This window comes from Xenopus tropicalis, chromosome 8, assembly GCF_000004195.4.
Source record: "Xenopus tropicalis strain Nigerian chromosome 8, UCB_Xtro_10.0, whole genome shotgun sequence".
Taxonomy (NCBI): domain Eukaryota; kingdom Metazoa; phylum Chordata; class Amphibia; order Anura; family Pipidae; genus Xenopus; species Xenopus tropicalis.
In genome coordinates, this window is record NC_030684.2 from 130,334,715 (window position 1) to 130,353,864 (window position 19,150).

General features: G+C 40.8%; 1 protein-coding gene across 1 annotated transcript; it reads right to left on the minus strand.

The window, feature by feature from the left end:
* Window positions 1–6,053: 6,053 nt before the first annotated feature.
* Window positions 6,054–12,100, minus strand: LOC116406737 (putative proline-rich protein 21). The gene is made up of 2 exons (XM_031891501.1): window positions 12,015–12,100; window positions 6,054–8,301 (listed from the first exon to the last, which is right to left on the minus strand). Exon 2 carries the CDS (start codon window positions 7,863–7,865, stop codon window positions 7,317–7,319), a length of 549 nt encoding a protein of 182 aa, XP_031747361.1. The 5' UTR covers window positions 7,866–8,301; window positions 12,015–12,100; the 3' UTR covers window positions 6,054–7,316.
* Between the last annotated feature and the right edge of the window lie 7,050 nt (window positions 12,101–19,150).

Sequence of the window (19,150 nt, forward strand, 5' to 3'; positions counted from 1 at the left end):
TTCCTCACGGTGAGGGCAGTGAGGCGGTTGGGGAATGCCCTGCCGGGGGATGTTGGGTAGGGGGTTCCTCACGGTGAGGGCAGTGAGGGGGTTGGGGAATACCCTGCAGGGGGATGTTGGGTAGGGGGTTCCTCACGGTGAGGGCAGTGAGGTTGGGGAATGCCCTTCCTAGTGATGGGGTAATGGCAGATTCTGTTAATGCCTATAAGAGGGGCCTGGATGAGGTCTTGAACAATCAGAATATCCAAGGCTATTGTGATACTAGTATCTACAGTTAGTACTAGTTGTTGTATTTATAGTTTATGTATGTGAGTGTATAGATTGGTAGGTGTGGGTTGTGGGTGCTGGGTTTACTTGGAAGGGCTGAACTTGATGGACTCTGGTCTTTTTTCAACCCTATGTAACTATGTAAATGAGAAGCCGTAGTCCTAAATGAGAAGTAGTAATTCTGAATGAAAAGTAAAATCCATAAAGTTTCATCACATATTCAAATGCAACAAAATAGACTAGAGCCCGAGATATACATGCTGATTGCATTCGGAAGCCCCAAAAGTATTTCATGATGTCTTTTTGGATGATAGGATGGTTCCTAGAAGAAGAAGTTTCATTGCATTTAATCACACTGAGTCTGAAATGTGTTTTATATAAATATATTTTTAATCACATTCGATTAATACACTTTGAATAGCCACTATAACTAAAATACAGTACACAACTAAAAACCCCTTTGCTAAAAATGAGTACAATAAATTGAAAATGCAATATAACTATTGTTGTGATTGAAGCAAATCCATATTTACCAGCTCATTTTCATAGGGCTTCTCAGTGGACTGGTAATTCATTTTACCAGCTTCTCCTCCACTCTGCAATATTCAGATTAATTGCCAGAAATAACAGAAAGATCTTTCTTAATTAACACAACAGGCAAAAAATATGTTCAGCACAAGCCCTATTCAGTCAGCTCATGTTGAAATGGAATGTACACTGTCGCTTTAACATTCCTTTTCTAAAGATTTTGGCGCACCTACAGCCATGTCTGGGCAAAGTAATAGAATTCGCAATCAATTTTCATTATGTCTAAATGCCGTAACAAAATAAAGTTTTGTATTATTACATTTTTATAGATACTAAACACTACTTCGGGGTACGAAAAAAGTAACGTCACTGTATATTGTACTAACTTAATGAATGCCATTTTTAATGCAATTTAGCAACCGCAATGGTGTTTTTCATTGTAATATTTGTGTGAACATGCACACATGCAGCTCTTTTATAATGGGTTATAAAGGGTTGCTCTTTGTACAAGTTGGTGAAGAATAACAGTGCTAGCATTTGTCTTTCTTGCTTGAATGGACAAGGTTGCCACCTTGTTGCTAGGGTTGCCTTCTGTCCAGTTTTAAATGGGACAGGCCGATTTTTCATGGGCTGCCTAGTTAAAAACTTCCTGTCTGGGTTTAAGCTCTGTGAAACCCAAGCACCCCATGGAGTGTGTGATGTCAAAGCCCTACCTCTGACTTCATGATTCCAATCCAACTGTCATCAGATCACTCCCTGATTACATGGTTCTGCCCCCAATGTCCCAACATTGTCCCCTTTGGCAAGGGTGGGGACTTTGTTCTGAAACTGGTGCAAGTTTCAGAGAGTTTTGTTCCCAAAGGTGGCAGCAGTACTCACTGGAGCTTGCACCAGAACCAGTTGCACCACTAGAACCTTCCCAATATCTTCAGAAATCTCCACTGAACTGTCTTGGAATTCCCAAATCTCTAAGAACCATCATGACCTGCAAAACTTTTCAGCAAGTCAAATTCCGAAAGAAGAGTCTGACGTGGATATCGTAGATATATCTGTAGCGGAAAGATTATGGAAAATATTAGAAATATTATGTGGCTGATGGAAAATTCTTGGATTGGATGTTTTTCTTTGACCCACATACAAAGTGATGCTTCAGTTGAATTTTCAGGTGGTTCTTCATAACAATCTGTGAAGTCCTTGTACACAATTCCATGTGGTGTATGATCTCACTGGATGCCTACAGCCTGTGCCTCGAATCACTAATCTGTTTGTTACTTTCTGTGGTTGGTATTAAATGGGTTTTGTCAAGTAGACAGAGAAGCCGCTGAAGACTAACCCCTCTTGTGTCATAAATAATCTGTGCTGTTTCCTCCACTCTTCCAAATAAACATTCTGTGCGAGCCACAGTTAAGCACATAGCTCCTGCCCTCCCTTAGTGCATTGCGGAATTCCCTAGGTGCACCTCTCTCGACATTCCCCTCCGTAGGACAGAATAATCAATGAGCAGCACTCCGGGGTAAAAAGCCACGAAGCGTTATTATGGGAAGGCTGCAGACATGGGCGTAACGCATTTTGGGCATCACACTCTTAATCATAGGCTCACAAAAATGAAGTCACAACAGTTATCTTAAGTGCCCTTAGTGTGTGGAAGGCCTGTTTCCTTCAAGTTTGCCTAAAGAATCACCGTAAATATTCTCTGCTACTACTCTGACTGTTGATAAGTGAGCCCCATTATGTTTATGGTTACTGCATACGTAGAAATTCTGGCACCTTGGCCTTTATTTTAAGACACAGACAAAGCAGTGAGTTTAACATTTTGTGGGGGGATACTCCCCCCCTCTCAGGAATAAATTGATACACACGCATGTGAAAACTTTAAATGCCCAAACTCCTCCCCCTGATCAAGGCAATGTTGAGGTGTCATTAGATAAACGTTCCACAGTCCACGGAGTAAAAAAATGTCAATTCAAGTCCATAGTTTATGCAAACTACAGTTCCCAAGATGCCTAGTGAGTTTGGTAAAACATTATTTATTATCATTCATATTTACCATTTTCACCAATAAATTGCAACTAGGACTTGTCTACTTTAATGTCTATGCTAAAACAAAGTAAGGAGTATGCCTCCCATCAGTCTGAAGGAGCGTTGTGGAGCAGTAACGGAATAGCCGCATAGATTTGCGCACTGTCCAGATCGAAGTTATACAACGCAAAGAGGCCGATAATGAGCAGAGCTATGGGGAAACATGAGAGAGACACAAAGGGCGCATACTTACAGACGCACAGTGCTTGATAAAACAATTCCTGGTCTCCTCCGATTGTGGACTGGACCTGCTAAAATCCAAGATGGTGCCTAAAGAGAAAACAAGCTTCGCCGAGGATTGAATAAAGAAACGATATGGTAGAAAATGCCTTAGATGAGCTGGCTGAATAAAATAACCATCAGAATAAATCAATTGACTCCCTTTAGCTCCAACAAGAGGATATAGAAATTAGGGGGCGCAGAGGCAATGTACGGAGAAGGGATCTGACTAAACAAATTGAGAGCAGGGATCTTTACCATACCATTACCTCTCTCTAACACAATTCTTAATAAATAAAAGTAACCTTATAGAAACTGAGAGAGTCCACAAAGTGTTGTGCATGTGGCGTGGTCTATGCCTCGAGGGCTGGCAATACATAGACCATGAGATGCTATCCAAACTCAAATTTGTTGAATTTTTTGGGGAAAATTCAAATAAACTTGAAAACTTATCAAACTAGAACGTGAGCTTATTTATTAAAAAACTTGAATAAAATTTGAAAAGAAACTTGTATGCCGCAAATTCGCATTCTACTCATCATTTTCAATTGGTCTACCAACTTTTAAAAAAATCTGAATTAGAAAAAAAAAACGTAATTCGGAAAATAACTGCAATTTCTTTCAACTTGCACAAAAGCCAGCGTCAAAAATCCAAAAAATTCTAAAGATTTGTAGCAAAGAAATATCTTCCCATTGCAAGGTGGGACATCTGCCACTGACTTCTACATGATCGACAAGTTTTGGAGTATTTTAAGATTCTGAATTGTCGCAGTTTTGCCGCACAGTAAATATCAAAAAAGTCACAACTTATTTTTCGAGTCTGAGAGCGCAGAGCTATGTTTATATTTATTACATGACAGAATAAACATGGCCAATTTAAGATCAGTGAGAAAGGTAGACGAGTTAGAACGCTTGGCCAAAATCAATCAGTTGCCATTTTATACCGACCTACGAACTTACAGCTGGAACGCTGCAGATGCAGCACAGACGGATCTTCTCCAGAACATCTGTAAGATAGAAATGTTACTGTTTCACTTGAACCGAGCTGAGCCAAAAATATATCTGCCTAATTTTTGCGAGGTCCTTTTTACAGATATATTAAATATCGGATTCCAGAAGGGGCACTTTCCTGCATTAGGCATCAAAATTAGATCTGTGCCTGATTCTTTAGCCGCAAGTGAACACTGGGTGTGATTCGCAAAAGAAGGCGGGTTGGAATCAGTGGCGCCTGAACGCAACTCTGCTCAATTGAACGAGGCCCACACACACTGCTCATGGTTACATTTTGACTCATGCTTTGTATAAAGAAAAGTGTAAGCTATTTATAGGTGATATTTGTACCTACAGTGGAGGAAATAATTATTTGACCCCTCACTGATTTTGTAAGTTTGTCCAATGACAAAGAAATGAAAAGTCTCAGAACAGTATCATTTCAATGGTAGGTTTATTTTAACAGTGGCAGATAGCACATCAAAAGGAAAATGGAAAAAATAACTTTAAATAAAAGATAGCAACTGATTTGCATTTCATTGAGTGAAATAAGTTTTTGAACCCCTACCAACCATTAAGAGTTCTGGCTCCCACAGAGTGGTTAGACACTTCTACTCAATTAGTCAACCTCATTAAGGACACCTGTCTTAACTAGTCACCTGTATAAAAGACACCTGTCCACAGAATCAATCAATCAAGCAGACTCCAAACTCTCCAACATGGGAAAGACCAAAGAGCTGTCCAAGGATGTCAGAGACAAAATTGTAGACCTGCACAAGGCTGGAATGGGCTACAAAACCATTAGCAAGAAGCTGGGAGAGAAGGTGACAACTGTTGGTGCGATTGTTCGAAAATGGAAGGAGCACAAAATGACCATCAATCGACCTCGCTCTGGGGCTCCACGCAAGATCTCACCTCGTGGGGTGTCAATGATTCTGAGAAAGGTGAAAAAGCATCCTAGAACTAAACGGGAGGAGTTAGTTAATGACCTCAAATTAGCAGGGACCACAGTCACCAAGAAAACCATTGGAAACACATTACACCGCAATGGATTAAAATCCTGCAGGGCTCGCAAGGTCCCCCTGCTCAAGAAGGCACATGTGCAGGCCCGTCTGAAGTTTGCCAATGAACACCTGAATGATTCTGTGAGTGACTGGGAGAAGGTGCTGTGGTCTGATGAGACCAAAATAGAGCTCTTTGGCATTAACTCAACTCGCTGTGTTTGGAGGAAGAAAAATGCTGCCTATGACCCCCAAAACACCGTCCCCACCGTCAAGCATGGGGGTGGAAACATTTTGCTTTGGGGGTGTTTTTCTGCTAAGGGCACAGGACAACTTATTCGCATTAACGGGAAAATGGACGGAGCCATGTATCGTGAAATCCTGAACGACAACCTCCTTCCCTCTGCCAGGAAACTGAAAATGGGTCGTGGATGGGTGTTCCAGCACGACAATGACCCAAAACATACAGCAAAGGCACCAAAGGAGTGGCTCAAGAAGAAGCACATTAAGGTCATGGAGTGGCCTAGTCAGTCTCCGGACCTTAATCCAATAGAAAACCTATGGAGGGAGCTCAAGCTCAGAGTTGCACAGAGACAGCCTCGAAACCTTAGGGATTTAGAGATGATCTGCAAAGAGGAGTGGGACCAACATTCCTCCTAAAATGTGCGCAAACTTGGTCATCAATTACAAGAAACGTTTGACCTCTGTGCTTGCAAACAAGGGTTTTTTCCACTAAGTATTAAGTCTTTTTTTGTTAGAGGGTTCAAAAACTTATTTCACTCAATGAAATGCAAATCAGTTGCTATCTTTTATTTAAAGTTATTTTTTCCATTTTCCTTTTGATGTGCTATCTGCCACTGTTAAAATAAACCTACCATTGAAATGATACTGTTCTGAGACTTTTCATTTCTTTGTCATTGGACAAACTTACAAAATCAGTGAGGGGTCAAATAATTATTTCCTCCACTGTATATGGGGGTAGAATAACAGTGCTAGCTTGTGTCCTTATTGCTTGAATGGGCAATGTTGCCTTGTTGCCACCTCATTGCTAGGGTTACCACCAGTCCAGTTTTCAATGGGACTGGTCAGATATTCAAGGGGCTCTCCTGTTAAAAACTTCCTCTCTGGGTTTCTGCATTGTGAAATCCAAACAGAAATCAGCCCAACTGAGTGTGTAATGTCAAAGCCCCACCCATGACTTCATGCTTCCACCCCATGTCATCAGACCACACCATGATGACATGATTCTGCCCCCAACATCCTAACCCTGTCCCTTTGGCAAGGGTGAGGAATTTGCTCTGAAACTGGTGCAAGTGTCAGAGAGTATTGTTGCCAAATGTTGCTCTAGGTGCAAAGCAGAGGTGACCTTGAAATTTCATGGGCACAAATGCTATGTGGATGTGTTGTAAGCAGCGTCAGACTGGGGGGAGTGGGGCCCATCAGGGCTGACAACCCAGAGGCCCCCACACCCCGCCAACCAACTGCCCAACCCAACTCCCTGAGCACACATACCTTGTACTTAACTTTGCCGCATTTGGGGGAATGAGGTCAATAGGGGACCTACAATGCATCAGACTGGGTCTGGGTAGGCGAGGCCAAACATGTTTTTTCCCAGTGTCCCGCTGGCTCAGTCTGACCTTGGTCCTAAGGGGTACAGTTCTGGCCCCTTAAGGGCTTCAGCATTGTCTACTAGAATAATAATTTATACCTCCAATCTGAGATTTGGGGGATTACAATTATATCTGGGGATAAGAAGAGGTAACCTTAAAAAGTAAAACATATTTGGAGCTTTTATTTAAATACTATAGCACTTATTGAAATTCATGAAGACATCTCATGTATATCTTTTCTCTATCGGCATACCTAATTAATCTTTCTGTATTGGATAAACATGTATGATGTTAACATCACATTAATACAGAGATGACTCAGGATTCCATATATATATATATATCTTGCTATGATAAAAAAAATTCACTGTGGAGGTGACCGTCCAAGTACACTGTACATAAGATAATATAGGGTGCTGCAATATGGAAGAAGGTATCGCAATGGCTTAGCGTCGGGTCATTTCCGGTGTTTAGTAGCATATTGTATATTATTAGCACTTTTTGCACTTTCTAACTTCCCACAAGTAGTTTTTTAGAGATAGCTCTAGTAAGCAATAGGGACAGCATTGGGAACCTTAGCATTCAAACTAAATTGTAAGCTCTTCCCAGAAGGGCCCTCATCTTATTGTCTCTTAACAATATTCAATTGTAACTGTGAATCAAAGATGTTTAAGACTTCTTTAGTCAGAGCAGAATCAAAGAGGGGCGGGTGGGAGGAGGCATGTAGGTGTCCCCTCGTGGGAGGTGGCATGTAGGTGTCCCCTCGTGGGAGGTGGCATGTAGGTGTCCCCTCGTGGGAGGTGGCATGTAGGTGTCCCCTCGTGGGAGGTGGCATGTAGGTGTCCCCTCGTGGGAGGTGGCATGTAGGTGTCCCCTCGTGGGAGGTGGCATGCAGGTGTCCCCTCATGGGAGGTGGCATGCAAGTGTCCCCTCGTGGGAGGTGGCATGCAGGTGTCCCCTCGTGGGAGGTGGCATGTAGGTGTCCCCTCGTGGGAGGTGGCATGTAGATGTCCCCTCGTGGGAGGTGGCATGTAGGTGTCCCCTCATGGGAGGTGGCATGTAGGTGTCCCCTCATGGGAGGTGGCATGTAGGTGTCCCCTCGTGGGAGGTGGCATGTAGGTGTCCCCTCGTGGGAGGTGGCATGTAGATGTCCCCTCGTGGGAGGTGGCATGTAGGTGTCCCCTCGTGGGAGGTGGCATGCAGGTGTCTCTTCACCCACCCACAGTAGAAGGCGCCTGCATTGGGGCCCTTTATTAACTAAAAAAACCTTCCTTCATTATGTAGCACATTGATCATCCTTAATTGGTTTCATGCAAAGAATTTAGAAGGGAGAAATATAATTTAAGTACAGAGGTTATACTTAAGCAATAGTCACATTAAAAAAAGAAGTGCTTAGATTAAAATCAATTTGTTTTTGCTAAGCTACTTGATTATTTTATTATTTCCTACATTACAGAATTAACAAGACCAATTAAAGATCAGTTAGAAATGGTATTAGAAGAGCTATTAGAACGCTTGGCAAACCCATCAGTTGCGATTTTATACCGACCTATGACTTACAACCGGAAAACTGCAGATGCAGCACAGACGGAGCCGTTCCAGAACATCTGTAAGATAGAAATGTTACAGTTTCACTGAAACCGAGTTTAATGAAAATATATCTGTGTAATTTTTGCTTAATCCTTTGTACAGATATATATAACATCTGATTCCAGGACTTCCTGCACTCGGCATCAAAATGACATTGCGCCTGATTCTTTAGCCGCAAGTGAACACTGGATGTGATTGGCAAAAGTAGGCGGGTTGAAATCAGCGGCGCTAGAACGCAGGGAAAGACTTAGGGTGCAAGTACCTTTAATGAATGCCATTTTTAATGCAATGACTGAGCCTACAATTTAGTGACCACAATTGTGTTTTTCATTTTAATATTGTGTGAACACGCACACATGCAGCTCTTTTATAATGTACCTGAAGGGTACATTTGTACTATTTTGGTGAAAAACAACAGTGCTAGTGTTTGTATTTCTTGCTTAAATGGGCAAGGTTGCCACCTTGTAGCTACCCTGTTTCCCCGAAAATAGGACATCCTCCGTAAGTAAGGCACTCCCCCCCGATTTTTCACCCCCCTCGGAAAATAAGGCATCCCCCGAAAATAAGACACCCACCTAGGGCTGGGCAATAAATCTCGCCCAAACAATGGAATAAATGTGTATTGTATTCTTCTTCATGGAAAAATAAGACATCCCCTGAAAATAAGACCTAGTGCATATTTTGGAGCTTAAAAAAATATAACACAGTGTCTTATTTTCGGGAAAACACTGTAGGGTTGCCTTCTGTCCAGTTTTAAATGGGACAGACCAATTTTTTCATGGGCTACCTAGTTAAAAAGGTCCTGTCTAGGTTTAGGATTTGTAAAACCCAAACAAAAATCAGCCCAGTTGAGTGACTCCAATCCATCTGTCATCCAACCCCAATGTCCCATCCCTGTCCCCTTTGGCAAGGGTGGGGATTTGTTCTGAAACTGGTTTCAGAGAGTTTTGTTCCCAAAGGTGGTCGTAGTATTCACTGCAGCTTGCACCAGATTCAGAACCAAGTCCCCATCCTTGCCACAAGGTGCAAAGCAGAGGCACCATTAAAATACCATGGGCACAGATGCTTTTTGGATGGGACCTAAGGCGTGATATATTGTTCCCCTTAGGGCTTCAGCACTTATGTCTACTAAAATAATAAATCTTACTTCCAATCTGAGATTTTGGGGATCAACACTATACTTAGGGATAAGAAGAGGTAACCTTAAAAAGAATAATATATATTAGATACTAGAGCACCTAATGGAATTCATGGAAGTATCTCATATATATCATTTCTCTACAGATACCTGATTTATCTTTCTGTATTGGATAAATATGTATGATATTAGAATCACATCCATACAGAGATGACTTCCATATATATATCTTGCTATGATCACTGTGGAGGCGACCATCCGACTACACTTATACATAAGATAAGATAGGGTGCTGCAATATGGAAGAAGGTGACTCGCAATGGCTTAGCGTCTCATTCCCTTGCTGCTCCGGTTACAGACACAGCTCTCTGACTCGTCCTAACGAGCAAGGCGAAAGGAGAATTTGCATCACAATGTTCAAAGGCGGAGTTTGAATAAATCACTCTGTCCAGGATTGGTTGTCGATGTCACAAGGGTGGACACGTACTCTCTTGCAAATCATTGGTGTATACGCCCTTTCAAGTGAAATTTGATTGGTTTATTAAGAAACATTTGCATTTCATTAGTCAATAATTGAACCACCAAACTGCTTACCGATAAAGTATTTACAAAATGCGCAATATGGCTTTTTAATCCAGGTTTGTTCTTAGAACCAATGTATTTATTAGTGATCCTATAGCAGTACGCCGCTGAGGTACGATTTGTGGGTATTCGTAGGTGTTGGTGAGAATAATTATTTTTTAAACTCATTTTATTTCAAAACATTTATGTTCTGTTTTTTTTCTATATATCTGTTATAGCGAAAGGGGTAGACAAACCCATTTTATATTTACCATTGCGTGTTCCAGGGCTAATTTTAATAAATGTTGATTCATTTTTGGGTTTATTCTTTTGAAGTTATGGGAAAGTACAAAACTATGTCTCCTATCTTTCAACATACATTCTAATTAACTGTTTTGTAGAGCTAGTGCAAATTTATTTCACCTATTGACTTGATGCATATAGGCTAACATAAATGGTAATGTACCCCCTACTGTAAATGATAAGGATATTAGCAGTCACTGAGGGGTTCTGTGCCCATATAAAGGCACAAGGCTGCAGGCTGAGTTATACAGGGAACTCTGAGTATCACTCATGTATTATAAGGGATAATGTACCCCCTACTGTAAATGATAAGGATATTAGCAGTCACTGAGGGGTTCTGTGCCCATATAAAGGCACAAGGCTGCAGGCTGAGTTATACAGGGAACTCTGAGTATCACTCATGTATTATAAGGGATAATGTACCCCCTACTGTAAATGATAAGGATATTAGCAGTCACTGAGGGGTTCTGTGCCCATATAAAGGCACAAGGCTGCAGGCTGAGTTATACAGGGAACTCTGAGTATCACTCATATATTATAAGGGATAATGTACCCCCTACTGTAAATGATAAGGATATTAGCAGTCACTGAGGGGTTCTGTGCCCATATAAAGGCACAAGGCTACAGGCTGAGTTATACAGGGAACTCTGAGTATCACTCATGTATTATAAGGGATAATGTACCCCCTACTGTAAATGATAAGGATATTAGCAGTCACTGAGGGGTTCTGTGCCCATATAAAGGCACAAGGCTGCAGGCTGAGTTATACAGGGAACTCTGAGTATCACTCATGTATTATAAGGGATAATGTACCCCCTACTGTAAATGATAAGGATATTAGCAGTCCCTGAGGGGTTCTGTGCCCATATAAAGGCACAAGGCTGCAGGCTGAGTTATACAGGGAACTCTGAGTATCACTCATGTATTATAAGGGATAATGTACCCCCTACTGTAAATGATAAGGATATTAGAAGTCATTGAGGGGTTCTGCATATAAAGGTACACACATGCAGGGAAGGAAGAGAGAAATGCTGGATCAATTTTACAGTAATTCTATTGTCTCACGGTGGGGCAATTATTTGCTCAAAATTTCAGTGAAGGTCATGGATGGCCTTTTAAAAATCTTTTAATTTCAATATCACAAGTGCCATACGTAGGTGTATGCATGCAGTGCATACATAGTTTTAATGTGTTATCCAAAACCCATTTATGAAAATACTAGTCCTGATACTACAATAAATACAGCAGAATTTAATCAGATTATTGTGCCATTGTAATGCAAATATGAATAGCTTTCAGAGTTTACCTTACGTAAATTACAAACCAAAAAATGTCCGGTTTTGAACTACTACCCTTTCACTGAAAGCCATCTGAGCAGTTATATGCAAACTTGGACAGCTATTACCCAAAATGTTTGAGACATGGGGTTTTCCAGATTAAGTATATTTCTGTAATTTGGATCCACATATCTTAAGTCTAATTAAAAATCATTTAAACAAATTAAATAAACCAAATACAATTGTTTTGCCATCCAATATGGATTAATATATGAGTAGGAATCTAGTATGAGCTACTGTTTTATTATTGCAGAAAAACGGGAAATAGCTGTAAAAATGCAATTATTTCATTAACATGGACTCTATGGAAGATGGCTTTCCCTTTATTCAGCGCTTTCTGGATAAGATATCCCATACCTGTATTGCTAATACAAAACAAAAATGTACTTACATGGTTATGAGTGGATCCAATAGGAACCTAGAATACTGCAGCAGGTACTGATGTGAATAATGTGCAATTTGTAAACAGCTCTGGAATATATAAGAGGTATAAAAATAAAGCAAAATAATGTTTACACATTAAATTCCTGTGAGGATTTACAAAAAACACGGTAAAAGGCCGGTGACTCAATACAAGCCAAGTACATACAGTTCTTACAAACTCAAGGCTAGAAATGTATCATGCACCTAAGCAATTATTCTCTTATACAGACGTCACTGTAAACAGCCAACCTGTTATTATTATGTTTTTAATAGGTAGAAAAGCACCGCTTCTCACTTCCCCTATGTCCCTGCCAGCTACCGATTTATGTCTGCCCCTACCTAGTGGTCTTTGACTTGGACAGACCCCCACATTTCTCAGCATGTCTGGTTGTAATATTTTATTTTGTAATTTTGTGCTCTTCCATTGTTGATTCATAAGCTAAATACTGTACCTATTCAGGTAAGTAAATCCGTACTACAGGTATGGGACCCGTTATCCAGAATGTTCGGGTCCAAGGGTATTCCGGATAAGGGGTCTTTCTGTAATTTGGATCTTCATACCTTAAGTCTACTATGAAATCAATAAAACATTAATTAACCCCAATAGCATTATTTAGGATGAATTATATCTTAGTTGGGATCAAGTACAGGTACTGTTTTATTATTACAGAGAAAATGGAATCATTTAACCATTAAATAAACCCAATAGGGCTGTTCTGCCCCCAATAAGGGGTAATTATATCTTAGTTGGGATCAAGTACAGGTACTGTTTTATTATTACAGAGAAAAGGGAATCATTTAACCATGAAATAAACCTAATAGGGCTGTTCTGCCCCCCAATAAGGGGTAATTATATCTTAGTTGGGATCAAGTACAGGTACTGTTTTATTATTACAGAGAAAAGGGAATCATTTAACCATTAAATAAACCCAATAGGGCTGTTCTGCCCCCAATAAGGGGTAATTATATCTTAGTTGGGATCAAGTACAGGTTTTATTATTACAGAGAAAAGGGGATATAATTACCCCTTATTGGGGGCAGAACAGCCCTATTAGGTTTATTTCATGGTTAAATGATTCCCTTTTCTCTGTAATAATAAAACAGGACCTGTACTTGATCCCAACTAAGATATAATTACCCCTTATTGGGGCAGAACAGCCCTATTGGGTTTATTTTATGGTTAAATGATTCCCTTTTCTCTGTAATAATAAAACAGTACCTGTACTTGATCCCAACTAAGATATAATTACCCCTTATTGGGGGCAGAACAGCCCTATTTGGGTTTATTTAATGGTTAAATGATTCCCTTTTCTCTGTAATAATAAAACAGTACCTGTACTTGATCCCAACTAAGATATAATTACCCCTTATTGGGGGCAGAACAGCCCTGAAGGTTTGGATTTGGTTCAGGCAATTTTGTGGATGTATAAATTAAGTTTATCTCAAATTTTTATCCCAGACTAAATGACCCTTATTGGTCCCCCCCCACATCCCAGCCGGTATTATGGTTGCAGAAAGTGGCAACTCTAGACCCAGACGTTACCCCAGATTAGAGTTACTGGGGGGCACCTCTCAATGAAGTTCACTTTCCTTGTCCTGTAAAGCTTATAGGTTGACTGTGTAGGAAAAACAGAGGCTGTTTGTCACAGATCAGATTTCCCTAATAACAGAGTATCTTGTTTAGTTGTGCTCTGTAATTATTACCTGGGGCTGTGTTACACAATGCACTGTACTGCTGCATCACTCGTTTACAAGATATCTAGCTTCCACATGAGTCTAAGGGCCAAGGATGAATATTTCCTATTTTGTTGTGTTATTAATGAAGGGATGCTTATAACTGGGCATGGTTAGATGGCTTTCTGTAAGAGGGGTTGTAGGTTTAAACAGAAACAGAACAAACTATACTTTGCATATTGCATCCCTTATTTTAATTATACTATGGGTAGTCATCATATATATTCATCAGATATATTGCAATGGAAAAACAATACCCTCTGAATAATATAGCACTATTTTCAGAACTGATTAATATATATTTGTTTTTTTTTGGCTAAAAGTTTGGGGAACATATTAGAACTAGAAAGGGACGTTTGAGAACAAACTTCATGTTGGGTTGAAAAACGTGAAGTCACTGAATAAAATCTGATCTGTTGTTGGCTCCACCCACTTTTTCTAACCTTGGACCACAGTTATATAGTAAAACCGCTGTGCAAAGTTTGGGGGCCCTGGTTTTAATAGTGTCTGAATGGCAGCAACTTAAATCTCCCCACTGAAAGTCAACGAGTGACATCTGATTGGCGGTTGGTCGCTCCGCCCACTTTTTCTAACCTGGAACTGCAGTTACCCAGTGACTAACTCTGCGAAGTTTAGGGGCCCTAGGATTAATAGTTACAGAACGGCAGCAGTTTAAATTTGAACCAATAAAAGTCAATAGGTGAATTGTGATTGGTGGTTTGTGGCTCCACCCACTTTTTTTAACCTTGAGTTGAAGTCACCCAGTGACAGCGGCACCCTTACATTGGTTTAAATTTAAAATGCTGCCATTCTCACACTATTTATGCCAGGGTGCCAGTCACTGGGTGACTTCGACTCAAGGTTAGAAAATGTGGGCGGGGCCACAAACCACCAATCACAATTCACCTATTGACTTTTATTGGTTCAAATTTAAACTGCTGCCGTTCTGTAACTATTAATCCTAGGGCCCCTAAACTTCGCAGAGTTAGTCACTGGGTAACTGCAGTTCCAGGTTAGAAAAAGTGGGCGGAGCCACCAACCACCAATCACAATTCATCTATTTCCTTTTAATGGTGAAGTGTAAAATGCTGTCAGTCCCACAATTTTTATGCCTGAGACCCCAAACTTTGCAAAGTTGGTCACTGGGGGACTGCAGTTCAAAAATAGGAAAAGTGGGTTGGGCCACTAACAGCCAATCAGATTTCATCCATTGAATTTCATTGGTATAAATCTAAAATGCTGATTGTCAGTCAGTGGCCCAACCCACTTTTCCTATTTTTGAACTGCAGTCACCCAGTGACCAACTGTGCAAAATTTGGGGGCTGAAATCTGACTAGTTGTTGGTGGCTCCACCCACTTTTTCTAGCCTTGAACCACAGTTACCTGGTGCCTAACTCTGCAAAGTTTGGGGTGCTTTACAGCTGTACTCTAGCATTGCTTAAATAGAGTCATTATAGAGTCAATAGAGAAGGAAAGTCATTTTGCCATTTTACTGGCAATAGATTCACCACATTAGTGCCACCTAGAACAGACCAATCACAAGACTTCCCCACACTACTAAAAATGACTGAAAACAAGAGTAACAGTGGGCAAATAAACAGATGGCTAGTAATGCTACCTGCTGATATGTTGCTATGGGTTACTGCTCCTGGGCAAACATAATGCCTTTTTTTACATAGCCCCAGTTCCTGCTTATTTGCCTAGGGAAGAAGAGGCAGATGAGCAGCTGGATGAGAACCAATACCACTGGGGACGCCTGGCTTGACTGCAATGAGAGAACGCTGACGGGAACACTAAATACAGATAATGACAGTTGCCAAGTATCGGTGAGCTGAGCTGCATAGCGAGGCAAAAACAATGAGGAAGCAGTGCGGAAATTAAACAGTAACATGAAGCGCCAAAGGCATAGTCACACTGAATAGTCTAGCAGAGCCATACACGAGACAGAGAATGAAACAGTAAGGTAAGGCTACAAAGGGTTAACATGGAATAACACAGCTGGGCCAGGTCATACACAAGAGACATGGATTTAACACGGTACTGAGGATTTAAGCATAAACGGAGTCAAACCTACCTGCAACGTTACCCTCCCTACTGTCAGGAATCCCATGAACTCAGGCAAGGGAGTGGCTAGTGGGAGGGTCTACAAGTCTTTCTAAGCACCTGATTGGTGCAAAAACCAATAGGCTAATAACCCCTCTCCCTGCTGCAAAACACAGCACCCCATGTTTAACATCAGAGTTTCTTTACTGGAAGAGCAGTCTGTAGGGAGCAATTAATAAAATTCACATGGCGTAACTGACATTAACAGTTAAATAAATACTGTACCTAATTTACTGAGGGAGTAAAGAAACTTTTGGAATGAGGCTTCTGCCTTGAGCCTATGATTAAGTGCCCCGTAAGGCATGAAACTCGTAAGACTTGTCCTTTTGCGATGTCTTGTTACTAAATAAATTCATAATTGATTGCTTTATATGTTACTCTGTATGTCCAATGTATGTAACCCACTTATTGTACAGCGCTGCGGGATATGTTGGCGCTTTATAAATAAATGTTAATAATAATAATAATAATAATAATGTAGATTGTAAGCTCTTTTGGGCAGGGCTCTCTTCCCCTCTTGTATTGGTTACTGATTGCTTTATATGTTACTCTGTATGCCCAATGTATGTAACCCACTTATTGTACAGCGCTGCGGGATATGTTGGCGCTTTATAAATAAATGCTAATAATAATAATAATTTGCTAACTGCATCATCATCTGCTTCAAGAGCCAGTTTTGTGCCTGGCTGTTTTGGAATCCAAGTTCTGTCATGAAGAGCTTACAATCTATGTTGAAGAAGGTGACACACGTGGCAAAATACAGGGGATTTACTGTAAATGCATGGCAGGAGTGACTTGGAGACAGCTTGAGAAAAGGTATTGTTGGAGGCTGCCTGATGCAAAGTGTTAGAAATTTAGCAAGGATGTGGCACCATCTCAAAAAATGATGCTATTTGCAACTCTAATCAGTCTGGATACTTGGTTGTCCCCAACTGAGCCCAGGGACCATGACTAAGTATATGAGTAGGTAAGAGCAGATTTATACAGTAGATCAGGGGTGGCCAATACATTGATCGCGGTCCACCAGTCGAACCCCCCGTGGATTTCTGGTGGACTGCGATGAAACCGGGAATGCGCATATCCAGCTTCATCAGTTGATTGCGGACAAAAAAAGTCTGGCCACCCCTGCAGTAGATAGAGCGTTTACAGCTTTGAAGTCAACTTCTGTCTATACAGATGAAGCACTGGGTAACCCAAAACATAACTAGTTACAAACAGGATAGCCTGTGTTATCTCGTGCCATCTCCCTGCTGTGTCAAGGGGAAAAAAGCCTTCTTAGGGCCGTGACAGACAGGAAGATTCTCCCTTGCCATGGGCGACTAATCTCCCCGAAATGCCATCCCACGGCAACTAAGGGGGGGTCCACTTTGACACCAGGCTTCTTATCTTTATGTTCTTTTTCTGGAATGTGGGAAGTGCTAAGAGTGATTAAGTTGACCCCTTGGTAAAAGCAAATAGAACATTAGTCTCTGCTGTGGGTAATTACACACTGGGCTGTTTCTGGGCACTGCATCAACCTAGGTGCAGACACATGGAGCCAATTTTGGTGCAAAAAATCTGCTCCATGTGTCTGCACCCAGGCCTACTCAGTGCCTCCAGGTGCAGACAGCAAAGGAGAGTGGATGCAAGTGAAGGGGCTGTTTCTTGGCCTGCACGGTTATACATAGGCCAAGCCCGTGTGGCATAAGCCTTAGGTCATTTGTAAAATCTGAGAAAAGAATGAGGATGGGTTGGAGAGACTAATGGTGGTGAAATATTGCCTTGAGAAATACAAAGGCACAATTTGTGACCTTCTGAGACTTGTACTATATCATAATAATTTTATGTATGATAAAGAGTTTTATCTGCAAACACAGGGAACAACCAAGGCATGTGTATAGGTCTGGTAGAACAGACTATGACATTGAGAACAGTCCTATTGGGTTTATTAATGGTTAAATGAATCCCTTTTCTCTGTAATAATAAAACAGTACCTGTACTTGATCCCAACTAAGATATAATTACCCCTTATTGGGGGCAGAACAGCCCTATTGGGTTTATTTCATGGTTAAATGATTCCCTTTTCTCTGTAATAATAAAACAGTACCTGTACTTGATCCCAACTAAGATATAATTACCCCTTATTGGGGCAGAACAGCCCTATTGGGTTTATTTCATGGTTAAATGATTCCCTTTTCTCTGTAATAATAAAACAGTACCTGTACTTGATCCCAACTAAGATATAATTACCCCTTATTGGGGCAGAACAGCCCTATTGGGTTTATTTCATGGTTAAATGATTCCCTTTTCTCTGTAATAATAAAACAGTACCTGTACTTGATCCCAACTAAGATATAATTACCCCTTCTTGGGGGCAGAACAGCCCTATTGGGTTTATTTCATGGTTAAATGATTCCCTTTTCTCTGTAATAATAAAACAGTACCATGTACTTGATCCCAACTAAGATATAAATAATCCTTATTGGGGGCAGAACAGCCCTATTGGGTTTATTTCATGGTTAAATGATTCCCTTTTCTCTGTAATAATAAAACAGTACCATGTACTTGATCCCAACTAAGATATAAATAATCCTTATTGGGTGCAAAACAATCCTATTGGGTTTAATTAATGGTTTATTGATTTTTTTAGTAGACAACGTATGGAGATCCAAATTACGGAAAGACCCCTTATCCGGAATACCCTTTGTCCCGTGCATTCTGGATAACGGGTCCTATACCTGTAAATACAGTACATTAATACACCCCATTTTACCTCTTCCCTTACCCACTGAGCTACAAGAGAACATGTATGGTATGGGTTTTATTTTAATATATATAACGCTGCATACTGATATTTATATAGGCACGATATGAGGAACCATATAGCTTTTAACTTTCACCAGTAATTCAAAGGCTGCATCCATATGAATAGATCATTACACTTCTGCACATTTAAATAATCTGTGACTGATTGTTCTAGTCTCCAGAGCTAACACTTCATTAGCACAAAAGCCAAATGTGACACTGAAGAAGATCAAATGCATTCCAGCAAGCACGTTCACAAATGTGCCTGTCTTGGGTTTTACAATGTGTACTGAGTGACTAAGCTCACTAGGAGCATCTTTTCATCTTTTCGGAAGGGCTGTCTGGGTCAAAACCGCCGTTTTCCCCAATTTAGAAAACTGGGCAGGACTCTTTTATATCAACTTGATAGTCCGCCCTGTGATGCTGTAGCCCCACCCACATGATGTCACTGCCCCATGTGATGCCAAGTCGCGCCCCATTGCT